The 12,511-nt window shown below is 38.4% G+C and overlaps 1 protein-coding gene across 2 annotated transcripts in view; it reads left to right on the top strand.

Moving 5' to 3' along the window:
- Positions 1-489: 489 nt before the first annotated feature.
- Positions 490-12,511, top strand: part of MAPK14 (mitogen-activated protein kinase 14) — a 37,658-nt gene continuing 25,636 nt past the window's right edge. For both annotated transcript variants that reach the window (XM_026716929.2, XM_026716925.2), the window contains exons 1-2: positions 490-1,153; positions 10,534-10,663. In XM_026716929.2, coding sequence (XP_026572714.1) covers positions 1,038-1,153; positions 10,534-10,663 — 246 coding nt within the window. In that variant the 5' untranslated portion in view covers positions 490-1,037. The remainder of the gene's footprint in view (positions 1,154-10,533; positions 10,664-12,511) is intronic.

Here is a 12,511-nt window from a genome sequence, read left to right as displayed (position 1 = left end):
AGTACGAGGAAACGCTGGAGTTGTGCGCGCTTTTGATTTCTTGAGTAAGACTGTGGAGTAAAGCAAATTGGAAAATAAGGGGAAATCCAGCAGCTTCAGTAACTTAGGTTGGTTAAGCTGAGGAAACTTCTTGGACGAGAAGCGAAACGTCTTCAAAGAAAACCAGAAAGTCCAGATGCCTCTTGAAAAAGCACCTTTGGGACAACCCTGGATAGACATTTAAGCTGGTTAAGCAAAAACGAGGTGGGAAAAAAGCACTTCTCATGACAGGAATTCACGTTAATCTCTAAATCAAAGAGGCTGCCTTAGAAATGTCGCAATGAAGATTACGGTGCTTCTTGGCCCTAAAGCTCCGAGCTGCAGCCTTTCCCATAGCAACGGGGAAGAAAAGCAAGAAGATATAAAACCGGGCTCGCGCTGTCAAAATAACCCCTCCACCCCAGGAAGGCAACTCCTACAATTGCCTCAAACTCCGCCTTCCTCCGTTTCTCTCCTTTATAGATCTCGCGAGACCGTGCCAGCGGGCTGCGCTCGTATAGGCCGCAGGAATCAGGTTCCATATTGGGGCATTGCCTCTAGCGATTCCGAGCCGCAGATCTCGCGATACCTCCGCGATCGATTGGTCGAGGATCTAGGAAGAGGTTCGGCGAAGTCAGACTGGCGCGTCTTCGTCATTGCCTGGGTCCCCGCTCGACTCTTAAACCAGCTCGGGTCTCCTTAGACCTAGGTGGCCTTTCCCGTCAGGGATTGGGCAGCCTGGAGAAGTGAGCGCTTGCGGTGTCCTCCCCCGCCCCGGCCACTGTTCCTGCAGCGGTCCTTCTCCTTTCCTTCCGAGGAGGGGCTGCAAGCGGTGCAAGGCGTTCGGGGCGAGCCGCTGCGGCCAAGCGACCGAAGTTGCAGCTAGGCGCGGGTGACTTTCCCACCTCCTCCCTCCGCGCGGGAAACTCCCTTTCGCTGCAGGGGGAGGAGCCGAGGTCCCCGGTTCGAGGGTCTCCTCCCTCTCGGCCCCGCTGGGTGGGGCGGACTTGGGGGTCGAGATGACCCAGGAGCGGCCCAAGTTCTACCGGCAAGAGCTGAACAAGACGATCTGGGAGGTGCCCGAGCGTTACCAGAACCTGTCGCCGGTGGGGTCTGGAGCTTACGGCTCCGTCTGGTGAGTTGCAATCATTCCAGGGAAAAGGAGGAAACGTCGCCGTCTGCGCTGCATCCAAAGGGCGGAACGCGCATCTTTGCAGCGCTGCCCGGCATGCAGTTGTCCGCATTCCCACCGAGGCCTGTCACCCCGGGGGAGATCCTATTCCTTGGCAGTTTTTTTTTTTAAAAAAAGCCCCTCGGGATGGTTGGTCTTAGCATGCTTTCACACACACACCCCTCAAAAAAAAAAAGGTTTATTCAAGTTGCGCTATCAGAAGGGAACTAACTGGTTTGGGCTGTTCTGTTAGCCCTTTTGAAGTCCGGGCGTGTAGATTTATGCTGCCCTCCTATGCTTTATTCTACAATCACATTGTCCTGTCAGTCTAATCTTCCCTTGTGGCCGCTTTCCACTGATTTTGTTCTGAGCAATCATCTGGTAGGTGGTTACCCTCTTGGACTAGGACCCAGGGAAACCAAGTGCAAAGCTAACCCATCTATGGAAGTTCGTTGGCCAGTTTTGGACTTTTCCTTCCTCCGATTGCTCTTTTGGCCCAGTTTACCTCCCAGGGTTAATGGGGGTGGGGGGGCACGACGACAAAGTGAGCGTTTTGTAGTCTCCCTTGAGCCAGATAAAAATTTAACAAATATGCATAAACTTATCTTGCTTTTCTGGTGCCTAAATGATAGGCTTTGATAGAGAGGAATTGCCTAATTATTCTCGCCCCAGTTTCAGTTTGGAATTGTAGGGCAGGTTGTCTAAGACTTGGAAAGATCTGGCTTTGAGGAAAAAGCACAAGTGCCCTGCTGACTTCAGGATCTTTCCCTGCAAAAATTGTTTTTTGTTGGGGTGATGTTGCTTTCTGTTGGGCCTGCCTCAATAAAGCAGTAACTTCAGCCCTGCATGACGAGAGAGATTTAGCCAGCCAAATCTGTTGCTTTCATCCTTATCATGAAAGAAGCTCTGGGCAGCATATACTCTTTCTGTTCTCCCATTGTCTTTCTTCTTACAACGGTTGTGGGTATGTTAGGCTGACCAGGACTGACCTAAGGCTTCATGGATTTGAATTTCAACATTACCAAACTGAATTTTCCAAGTGTATAAATAGCATTTTCTTAAAAAAAAAGTTAGCATACTTCAGGCTACTTTTGTAAATAGAAGAAGCTGTGGGTTGTACAGGCTAAGCATTAAAGACATTGTAAAATACGGTAGTTGAAAAGAAGTAATGTAAATTAGGAGAGGAAGTTGTGTTTTTCCTAACGATGTTTTGCACTGTATTTTCTGGTGTGCATTAGTATAACAAAAATATTTTAAGTAGTTGTGCTTCATGGAGAAAGAAGATTCAGTGACAAACCCCTGCAAGTAACACCTACATTGTGTTAAGTTAGACAGTAAATAAAGCAGAGGCAGCCTACTCTTTTGCTTTTGTGGAAATAACATAGATTTTGCTAACATTGTAGGCGTCTTAAAAATGGTTATACTGATTAGTCATAACATTTTATTGCAATAGTTTATAGATTCTATAGATCGACTCTGCCACTCCAACTTTTTTAATGAGTAGGGAGATACATTCCAGATGAGGCAGTATTTATATTTTTCCAAGAATGAATGTGGAGCTTAAGTAAATAACAAATGCTGCTAGGGGCTGGTATTGCTTTGTACAGCATGTCTGAGTATTCTTACATTAGAATCTAAAAAAAAAGTAAAAATCAGTTATAAGACATAAGACATAAGAATTTATTTGTCATTACACTCGCAAGCGGGTGCAACGAAATGAGGTGCTCTTCCACAAGTAAAACTGGACAACACCATTGAAAGAAAAATAAAATTAAACACAACAGACCATACAATAATCTCTATACAATTTAAAAATGTAAATACCCCATTACTCTCAGCCATTAAATTCCACAAAATCTTATGACCCTGCATTCAAACTCAAAACTGCACTTGGATAAAAACTGTTCTTAAATCTAGTCGTCCTTGTTCTTAATACCCTGAATCTCCTTCTCGATGGTAATAGTTCAAAGAGCTGATGTCCCGGATGAGAGGAGTCATTCAATATATTAAATATCTTCCTCTTACATCTATTTACCAGTTATGCTGGTAAATCTGTTTTTCTGATTAAAAATAATCAGAAGGAAGTAAAATACTCTTGACAAATACATTGCTTAATGAATGCAGTAGGATTAGTCAATAGACATATCGGTGCTTTTAGTTCATACTGTATTGGTCTCTTATGGCTTCTGTAAATGTACTTTACTGAAATTCAGCACTGAACTTCCCAGATAACATTGTGCCAGGAGTCAAACAGTGAAATAGTATACCGTGATTCAAAATGCATCATATACAGGTAGTATTGACTTGCTACCACAGTTGAGCCCAAAATTTCTGTTGCTAAGCGAGAGACAATTAAGTGAATTTTGCCCCATTTTATGACCCATTTTACCACAGTTGTTAAGTTACTCACTACAGTTGTTAAGCAAATAACAGATTTGTTAAGTTAATCTGGCTTCCCCATTGACCCTGCTTGTCAGAATGTCACAAAAGGTAATGACATGACCCTGAACACCGCAGCTGTCATAAATACAAATCAGTTGCCAGGATTTTGATCACATGACTATGGGGGTGCTGCAATGGTCTTAAGTGTGAAAAACAGTCATAAGTCACTTTTTTCAGTGCTGTTGTAAGTTCAAACAGTCAAACTGTTGTAAGTCGAGGACTACCTTTATTGGAGTTGAATCCTATGAGTACTTTTCTAGTAGCCACAATTCAAAACTTCAGTCTTTGTGGACTGATGAACATATTTGGAATTTTAGACTTCCGGTGGCAAGGCAAGGGCGAACAGAGGTGCAGAAGCCCGTCTGTGGTTTCAGTTAATCTCTTTTTGCGGTTGGTGCGATCCTTTGAGGGTGCACGAGTCCCGGAGAGATTTGTGCCGGTGTGGGGGAGACTCGGGTTGCAGTGTGGGGAAGGCAACCCCCCTGCAGCAAAGAGGAGCCCTCCAGAGCCCAACGAGCAAGAAACAGGCTCCTATCAATGGCGGCTCTGAAGTCTGGACTGCCACCGATGTAAAGAAGCGAGTGAGTGACAGTTTGTGAGATCATTGGGGAAGAGAGTGGTAGAAAAAATTAGCGGCGGAGAGGAGGATTGGAATGCCATAGACTTTTATAAGGCTGTTACAAGTGTCTGTCCGGAGCCCTAAAAGAAAGCGGCCAAAAAGCGGATGCGAGGCAAGTGACAGTGAAAGGGCTTGGCAGACAGAAGAGAGAGTGAGAGGACAATAACGAGTAAAAAGGGAAGTTTACGAGGTTGGGAGACTAGCGGCTGGAAGGTTCCTGGAAGTTGTGGAGGATTTGGACTATCTCATTTGATTTTTATTCTGAAAGACTTTATTAAAGAGGAGACGGGAAAAAGATCGGAGCTGACGGAACAGAGATAGTGTGGCGCCACAGGCAATATTTAAAAACCCTGAAGCTATCGTAACAATATAACTGATATAAACCACTTAACAGCCCTTTAGGGAGCATATTGATCTAATTGAGGGGGTGGTTCCATCTGAAGAAAATCAGGAAAATTAGGAACGCTAAGACAAAAAGTAAAAATGGAAGCTTCCGAATCTGTGAAGATACCGTGTAATTGCAGTCACTACTCAGCATTTTTTACCTCCCCACTGATGATGGCAGATGAGATTCTGCTGAAATGTTGCTACAACTTTAAAAGCACAACTACAATGACGTGGGAAAATACCCAAACAAAGCTGAATGCCATACATATATATATTATATATATAATATATAATATAATATATATAATATAGTGTAGTATAGTATACTATAGTATAGTATAGTAGCATAGTATAGTATAGTATAGTATAATATTATATAATATAATTATTACATGAAGTTATGTTTAGAGGCTGAGCATAGACCTTACAAAATAATATATGTGATTTATAATTTGGACTTAAAATAATACAGTGATAATATTTTTATACATAAGTACTTATACTCCAGTAACCAGTTAAGAGCACAGCTATCCAGCAGATAGATAGATTAAGTAATCAGATACTGGTCAATCCTAATACAGAGATTCTATCACTGAATGTTTTTTGGGATAATATAATTAATATTGGACAACAACAGAAACAAATCTTAAAAGAAATGACTTCCACAACTGCTACAGCTCTGAAAACTGGAAGAAAGGTCACCCCGACGTTAACAACTACATCGGCAACAGCTTCGCCCATGGCACAAAAAACCATAGAAGAAACATTACCAGTGGAGAAACAAGCTAACATCTCGAATGCCAACATCCAATCAATTTTGCTGACTTTACAGGAATCGATGATGAAGCTGCAAGAAACAATGATGAAAAACCATAACGAGACGAGAGCAGATATCAATGCACTAAAAGAGGAGATGGGGAAATTAAAAGCAGAAATGAAAGCGGATATCTCCAAAGTAGAGGACAAAGTTGGATTATTACAGCAGGCCTCGGAGAAAATGAAGCAACAATAAAAGAGGTAGAGAAAAGGACTGAACGAACCGAAAGGAAATTAGAAAGGGTAGATGAAGAATTAAAGAATGTGAGTAAAGAAATGGAGGACTCACTGGTCTACCTAGAGATGGACAAGGCTGCTACATACTTGAGATTCCAAAATGTAGTTGAATCCAAAGAAGAAGACCTGGAACAACTAATGGCGGGAATACTGGCTGGACTATTGGAAAAGGATAAAGATGACATCTTAAGGGAGTTTGGTGAAGTTTACAGGATTAGCACTAATTATGCGCGACGCCACAAATGCCCAAGAGAAGTCCATATAGGATTTGCATGAAGGAGTGTCCAGGATATCATATATGGGATGTCAAGATATGAAACAATCATGTATAAAGGTAAAGAAGTCTTGATTCTCAAACAAATACCAAGAAGAGTAAGAGAACAAAGATGAGACTACAAGTTCTTAGCAGCTTACCTAAATCAGAAAAGAATCGTATTTAAATGGCTAATCCCAGAGGGGATGTTAGTTTTTTGGAACGAAAGGAAAATAGGCTCCATGAAAAAGGCCCAGGAATTTTATGAGCAATTGGTAGGTCCGGAAGACCAGAGCAGTAAGGAGGAACTGGAAACAAACTCCCAGGACAAGGCTATCATAAGAACAGAGATGGAACTTTAGGAAATCAAGCAAATACTCATCTACATCAGGAGAGAGAAGAAAGTAGGACACATCTTCAGGTACAAGGAGAGACCGGAGCCAATACAAGACAAAGAGCGAAACAGAATTAATTAAATGGAAGAAGAAAAGAAACTACCATCTATTAATATAAATGGTTTAAACTCGACCATAAAAAGAAAAAGGATAATAGCTAAACTAATCAAAAAAAAATGCTGATATAATATGCCTACAAGAAACTCATATAAACAAAACGGATGAAAAATAACTAGAATGTCTGAAATTAGTGAAGCTATTTACCGCACCAGCAGACATGGGGAAAAAGAAAGGGATTGCAGTATATGTTAAAGAGGATTTGAAAGCAGATTTAATATGGTCGGATTCTGAGGGAAGAACTCTGCTTTTGCAGATCTGGATTAATGCCATCCCAATTCTCTTAGTGGTAATCTACACCCTGAACGGAGATCAAAAAGAGTTTTTTAAGCATCTTTATGGAAAAATAGTTGGATTGGAAAAAAGAAATATTTGTATCATAGGAGATTTTAATTCTATTGCTGATTATCAAAAAGACCACAGTAATGGGGGGAAGAACAAAGGGGGGGGGGGTAAGAGAGCTTCCCAAGATATGTATGGAAATGATGAAGGAGTTAAATTTGATTGATATATGGAGAAGGTCACATCCCGAGAAAAAACAATTTACATTCTATTCAAATCCTCAGCAAATATGGACACGAATTGGTATGGCATGGATGAATGGGGAAATAGCAAATGAAATAAAAGGGATTGAAATTTTACCTAATGAATGCGCAGATCACAATCCAATTCAGATAATATGGAAGGGTAGGGAAAAACCCAAGAAAAGATGGACATTAAATACTCAGTTAATAAGAGAAAAATAATACACCAACAAACTCAAGGAGGAATTAAATTATTTCTTAAAGGAAAATGATAATGGAGTAACTACAAAACAAAACATTTGGGATACAATGAAGGCAGTAATAAGAGGTATAACAATCTCTTATAACGCCAAGAGGAATAAGGAAAAATACACCCAGCAAAACAAATTACAACAAAAAATTAAGGAATTAGAAACTCAATTACAGAGTACCCCAAAGGATTCAAAATTGCAAAATCAGCTAATAATAACTAAACATAAACTGAATTTAATTGAACAAGAGAGAATGATTATAAATTTGAATACAACTAGACAAACTTATTTTGAGCATGCTAATAAGCCAGGGAGATGGCTATCCTATAGACTGAAAAAAAAGAAAGAAAAGAGATTGATATACCAGCTAATAGATGGAAAGGGGGATATACAACAGGAGATAGAACAGAAAAAAGAAATTGCCCATAAGTATTTTGAAGAGTGATATAAAAAGGAAGAAGTTAATGAAGATAGAATAAGAAACTATTTAGATGAAGTGAAGGATAAAGCAATTGGAGAAGAAATGGAAAAATTATTAAACAAAGACATTACTTGGTTTGAATTGAAATCAGCAGTAGAGAACCAGAAAAACAATAAATCCCTGGAACCAGATGAGATTCTAGGGGAGCTGTACAAGGCAATAGCAGAACAAATAGGACCTCTTATGGTGGAAGTTTTTATGACGTCTTATTGGCAGCCAGGATGCCGGACTCATGGAGAGGGGCCTTGATTTCGCTGATCCGGAAGGAGGATTCAGATCCCCGATATATACATAATTATAGTCCGATTTCACTCTTAAATACTGATTACAAAATATTCACTTCTATTATAGCAAGTAGACTAAAAAGAATGTTAAATGAGCATATATATGAAGATCAAAATGGATTTCTCCCGACCAGACAAATCAGGAACAACTTAAGAATAGTACTAGATGTCTTAGAATTTTACAAAGCCCACCCTGAAAAACAAATTGCACTTATATTTTTAGATGCAGAGAAGGCCTTCGATTATTTAAATTGGCAATTTTTAATCCAAAAAATTTCTAATATGAATTTAGGCACCAAATTTGGAAATATTATAACAACCATTTATGATACACAACAGGCTAATATTATAATAAACTGGGAATTTTAAAAACACTTTTTAGTGCTATGAAAGTTGCATGGCGTATCCATGACGTCACCTATTATCTTTATAGCACAGAGAACCCAAGGATTCTTGCAGTTAGTAATTTTGGAGCATATGGTGATGAGTGCTTCTAAGTCATCTAAGATACTTTTCAGTGTATTCATTACACAGGTTAAGAGAAGTTCCTGATTGTAGACTAAATTCTTCTTTATTTTAGTTTACTAGTATTATATTTGAACAAATATTATAAGAGTGTTAAGCAGTAAGAGGTATCTGGTGTATATATTTCCTTTTGTCTGATGTAAAACAGTGGCTTTGCAAATATTTTAGCATCAAGATTAAGAATTTTTCCACTACATTCAGTATATAATTTGATTAGTTAAGGATAATTAAACTATATAGAACAGTTGAAGAATCCAGGCTAGCATCCAAGTAAGCATCCAAGGTACCCGTTCACGTAAGATTGTTGAAGGAATCTGAAATAATGGCCAGAGGAAAAAAATTATTGGAGTCCTTTGCACTAAATCCAATTTCATTGTAGCCAGGTCATATAAATGCAAAGTCTTATATTTATACCTGCAAGTTGCCTTGCAACAAAATGGGTGCCAAAAAAATTAATAAATAAAAATACCTTTTGTATATTTTCTGGCTATTGCACAGAAGACACCCACAGCATCCGTCTATGCCCATATTGCACTTAGTGCCCTCTAGATTGCCAGCTTACTGGAACTTTATAAACATGCCAGTGCAACATAATCTGAGAAAAAATTGGCAATTTTCCAGAAATCAATCTTTCAAACTAAAACTGGTTTCTGGTGTTCTAGAGAAGACACTGAACCATGAAACACCATGTCTGCAAAATCAGAAACGTTTCTGTTTTCAGACAATTATCTTCTGGTAAACTATTCCAGGGATGGCCAGTTTGACAACGACCCAGAAGAGTCATGGTAGGTTTTGTGTTCCTGGTAAGTTGATAAAGCAAAATGTCAGGCATTCATAATTTCGTCTAACTGAATAAAGGCATCTGGGTTCATATTAGACCACAAAAGTATTCTTAAAAAATTAGAATAAAAACTTCCCTCCTGCTTATATAAAGGAAGAGGAGAAGATGATTCGGGATGATATATATCTTTCTTGGGACGTGGCTAGTTTGGCATGATGGGGAATCAAGTTAATTAGTGGTTTGTGACATCAGTTCTTCCTGTGCCAAGAGAAACATTGCAGACATTTTGCAAGAACACCTGCCAGCCTTCAATAACTAGATATCCATTATGGGAATGTCTCTCTTTATGTTCAGTTCAGTGTGGTTAATAACACATAAGTGATTATTTTCAAATTTAGCGCAGGCATGGCTGACTCGGGGGAAGAGTGAAAAAAGGTTTTCCATTCAATTTCAAGCTAAAATAATACGGGTACATTCTGACAAATGCTTTTTCTATTCAAATACAGTTCAGTGTTAGTGTAGTCAGATATACAGTATCTGTTTCATCTTCAGATTTAATGGGTGGTTCTTTGTACATTTTGTACTTGTTTGCTATTTAGTAACAATTACAAAAATATGGTCTGGATTTTTTTAATATTTGGAAATGAGTACACAGTATCTCTTTAGGGTTGTCTGTAAATCTGATTAGATCAGAAACCATGGCAATAAAATTTCAAAATTTTAACGCATCTAAGTGTCTGAAAAAAACAGTGTCTAGATATTTCTGAGTTAAATTATTCAATCTAGAGATCTGAGGAGTAGTTTGGTCTTTATTTCCACAACTGGCTTGCTGTGAGGCATATATTATGCTTCGAGATGGATATAGGGAGCTTTTGTTTCGGAAATGTCACAATATGTGAATTTTGAAGTTGAAACTTTCAAGGAGTTTACAGGAAGTCATTGTCATATCTCTGTGTTATTAGTCATATGATTGCAAGATTTTTCATTCTTTATAAAGCCAAAGTTATTTCCACATTTATTCATTTAATGTAGTATATTAAAATGAATATCATATAATAATTCTTTTTCCATGCTTATGCCGAGAAAAATTTTCAACTTCTTTTGCGGCTCATATTCTAAGTTACAAACGTTAGTTACATTCTCTCAAAAGGCTAAGATAAATCATAATCTTTTCGTAGTAAAATGCTAACACTGATTACACCGTTAATGCTTTTTTAAAAATGATTTTATAGCTCTGCCTTTGATGCTAAAACTGGCCTTCGTGTGGCAGTGAAGAAATTGTCCAGACCATTTCAGTCTATCATACACGCCAAAAGGACCTACCGCGAACTGCGACTGCTTAAACATATGAAACATGAAAATGTAAGTTTGACACAAATCATAATTGTGTTTGGTTTCGGAGCCCAGTTGAGTATGAACTGTTTGTTAACTCTGGTTCACAATGTGCAGATATTCAAACTGAGCAGGAAAGGAGTTGGTCTTCCTCATGTAGAGCTACTGTCTGAAAGATTTCTTTACAGGGCCACTCACAGTTACAATGAATATGATCATACTGAATCCAAAGCACCTTTCATACATTGGAACTGAACACTGCAACCCATGAGTTTGCATGGAACAGTTTACGTGCCAGCCATAATGAAATGAAAATGACGTCATTCTTCAAGCAAAGAATGACAGTGGTGGGATATAATAGTGCAGTATTTATTCTATTAACTACGAGAATAGTCAAATTTGAGGAAATAATATAGCTGTTAATTCTGCAATCTGCAACTCCGGGACTGTTGTGAAATGCTTCATAGCTTCTCTGTATTTCTGGAACACAATATTGCAAAAACATTTCTTCCTCTAGTGCAGTTGTTGTCCAGATTAAGCAACCCTGTCAGATGATTTGTTAGTTCTTATCTTGTTTGATTAAAATTTGGTTGATTTTTTAAAAAGACCACTAGGCACATTTCATTTTATTGTTTGGAGGTGTTTATTTTTTATTTTTTTGCAAATAGTATTGCTTCTTTGATTTTAATTTCTCTCTCATTTCTAGAGCCACTGCTATGAGATCAGCAGCTGCATAAATCAAATGATTACACCTGTCATTTTATGCAGAGTTCACAATATGTAATAAATAGATCTATCCTACACAAATTTAATTCGAGTAAAGTCTGCTGTATTGAGGATTGAACTGATGGAGATTTTTGAAGTACAAGTTTAGTACAGCTAATCCACTTTTAATCAAAATACTTGTTCAGACATATCAGCAAATAGTGAAAGTGTGGAAAATTTGTTCTGTGAAAGCAACTTCTAATTTCCCTTTAAATGCTAGGAAGACCAATCAGATTGTCAACTCGTTGAGCATAACAGTTCAAACTATAGTTCCTGTTGCATTGTTCCTTGTTTCTAAATAATATATATATTTTTATACTGAGCTATAGTAGCCCAGTGGTTAGTATGCAGTATTGCAGGCTGACTTTGCCCATTGCTGGGCTAAAGGTTGACTCAGCCTTCCATCCTTCCGAGGTCAGTAAGGACCCAGATTGTTGGGGTCTATATGATGACTGTAACCTGCTTAGAGAGTGCTGTAAAGTCTTAAGTGCTACTGCTGTTTTTCAAGGACTATCAGATTTCGTTCTTCTGCAGGTAATGTCAGAACACTGCATGTAGTAAAGACTGGTAGTTTGTAACTGTAATTGTGTGTGAAGAAATTATTACTGAAATATATTGATGTAAGTTCAAAAGGGTACATTTGCCCATATATTTATTTTTGATTGCTAATTAAAGACAGACCTACCTTGGTTTCTCTTGTTGACATTAAATATTTAGGAAGGTCATTCAGTAAAATTCCATTACTTTTTAAATACTACTACTTATGTCAGTGAAAAGTTTTCATATGTAATTTAGATTGGATATTGGATGGATATGACAATTGTGAACACTTCAGAGTAATCACTACAGAACATGTGAGAATGGCACTGCACTGTCATTGTAAGAGAAGCCTCCATAATTTGGCATATGTAGTCCTAGAAAGAGATGCAGCTGCTTTAGGGGTCACAAGCTAGTGCTCTGTTCACTCTGTTCCAAAGCCCGTCTTTCCAAATCAAAGAAGCATGACATAGCTCTAGCACTTACAGGTTTTTTTTTAATATTTGGCTCACAGTAATTAAATTTCCCATACATTCAGAAAAGTCTTTCAAAAAGCCAGTCTCCTGATACAACTAG

Source organism: Pseudonaja textilis, chromosome 3 (assembly GCF_049901715.1).
Source record: "Pseudonaja textilis isolate UNSWEBS1 chromosome 3, rPseTex1.2, whole genome shotgun sequence".
NCBI classification, from domain to species: domain Eukaryota; kingdom Metazoa; phylum Chordata; class Lepidosauria; order Squamata; family Elapidae; genus Pseudonaja; species Pseudonaja textilis.
This window is presented reverse-complemented; position numbering and strand designations above follow the sequence as displayed.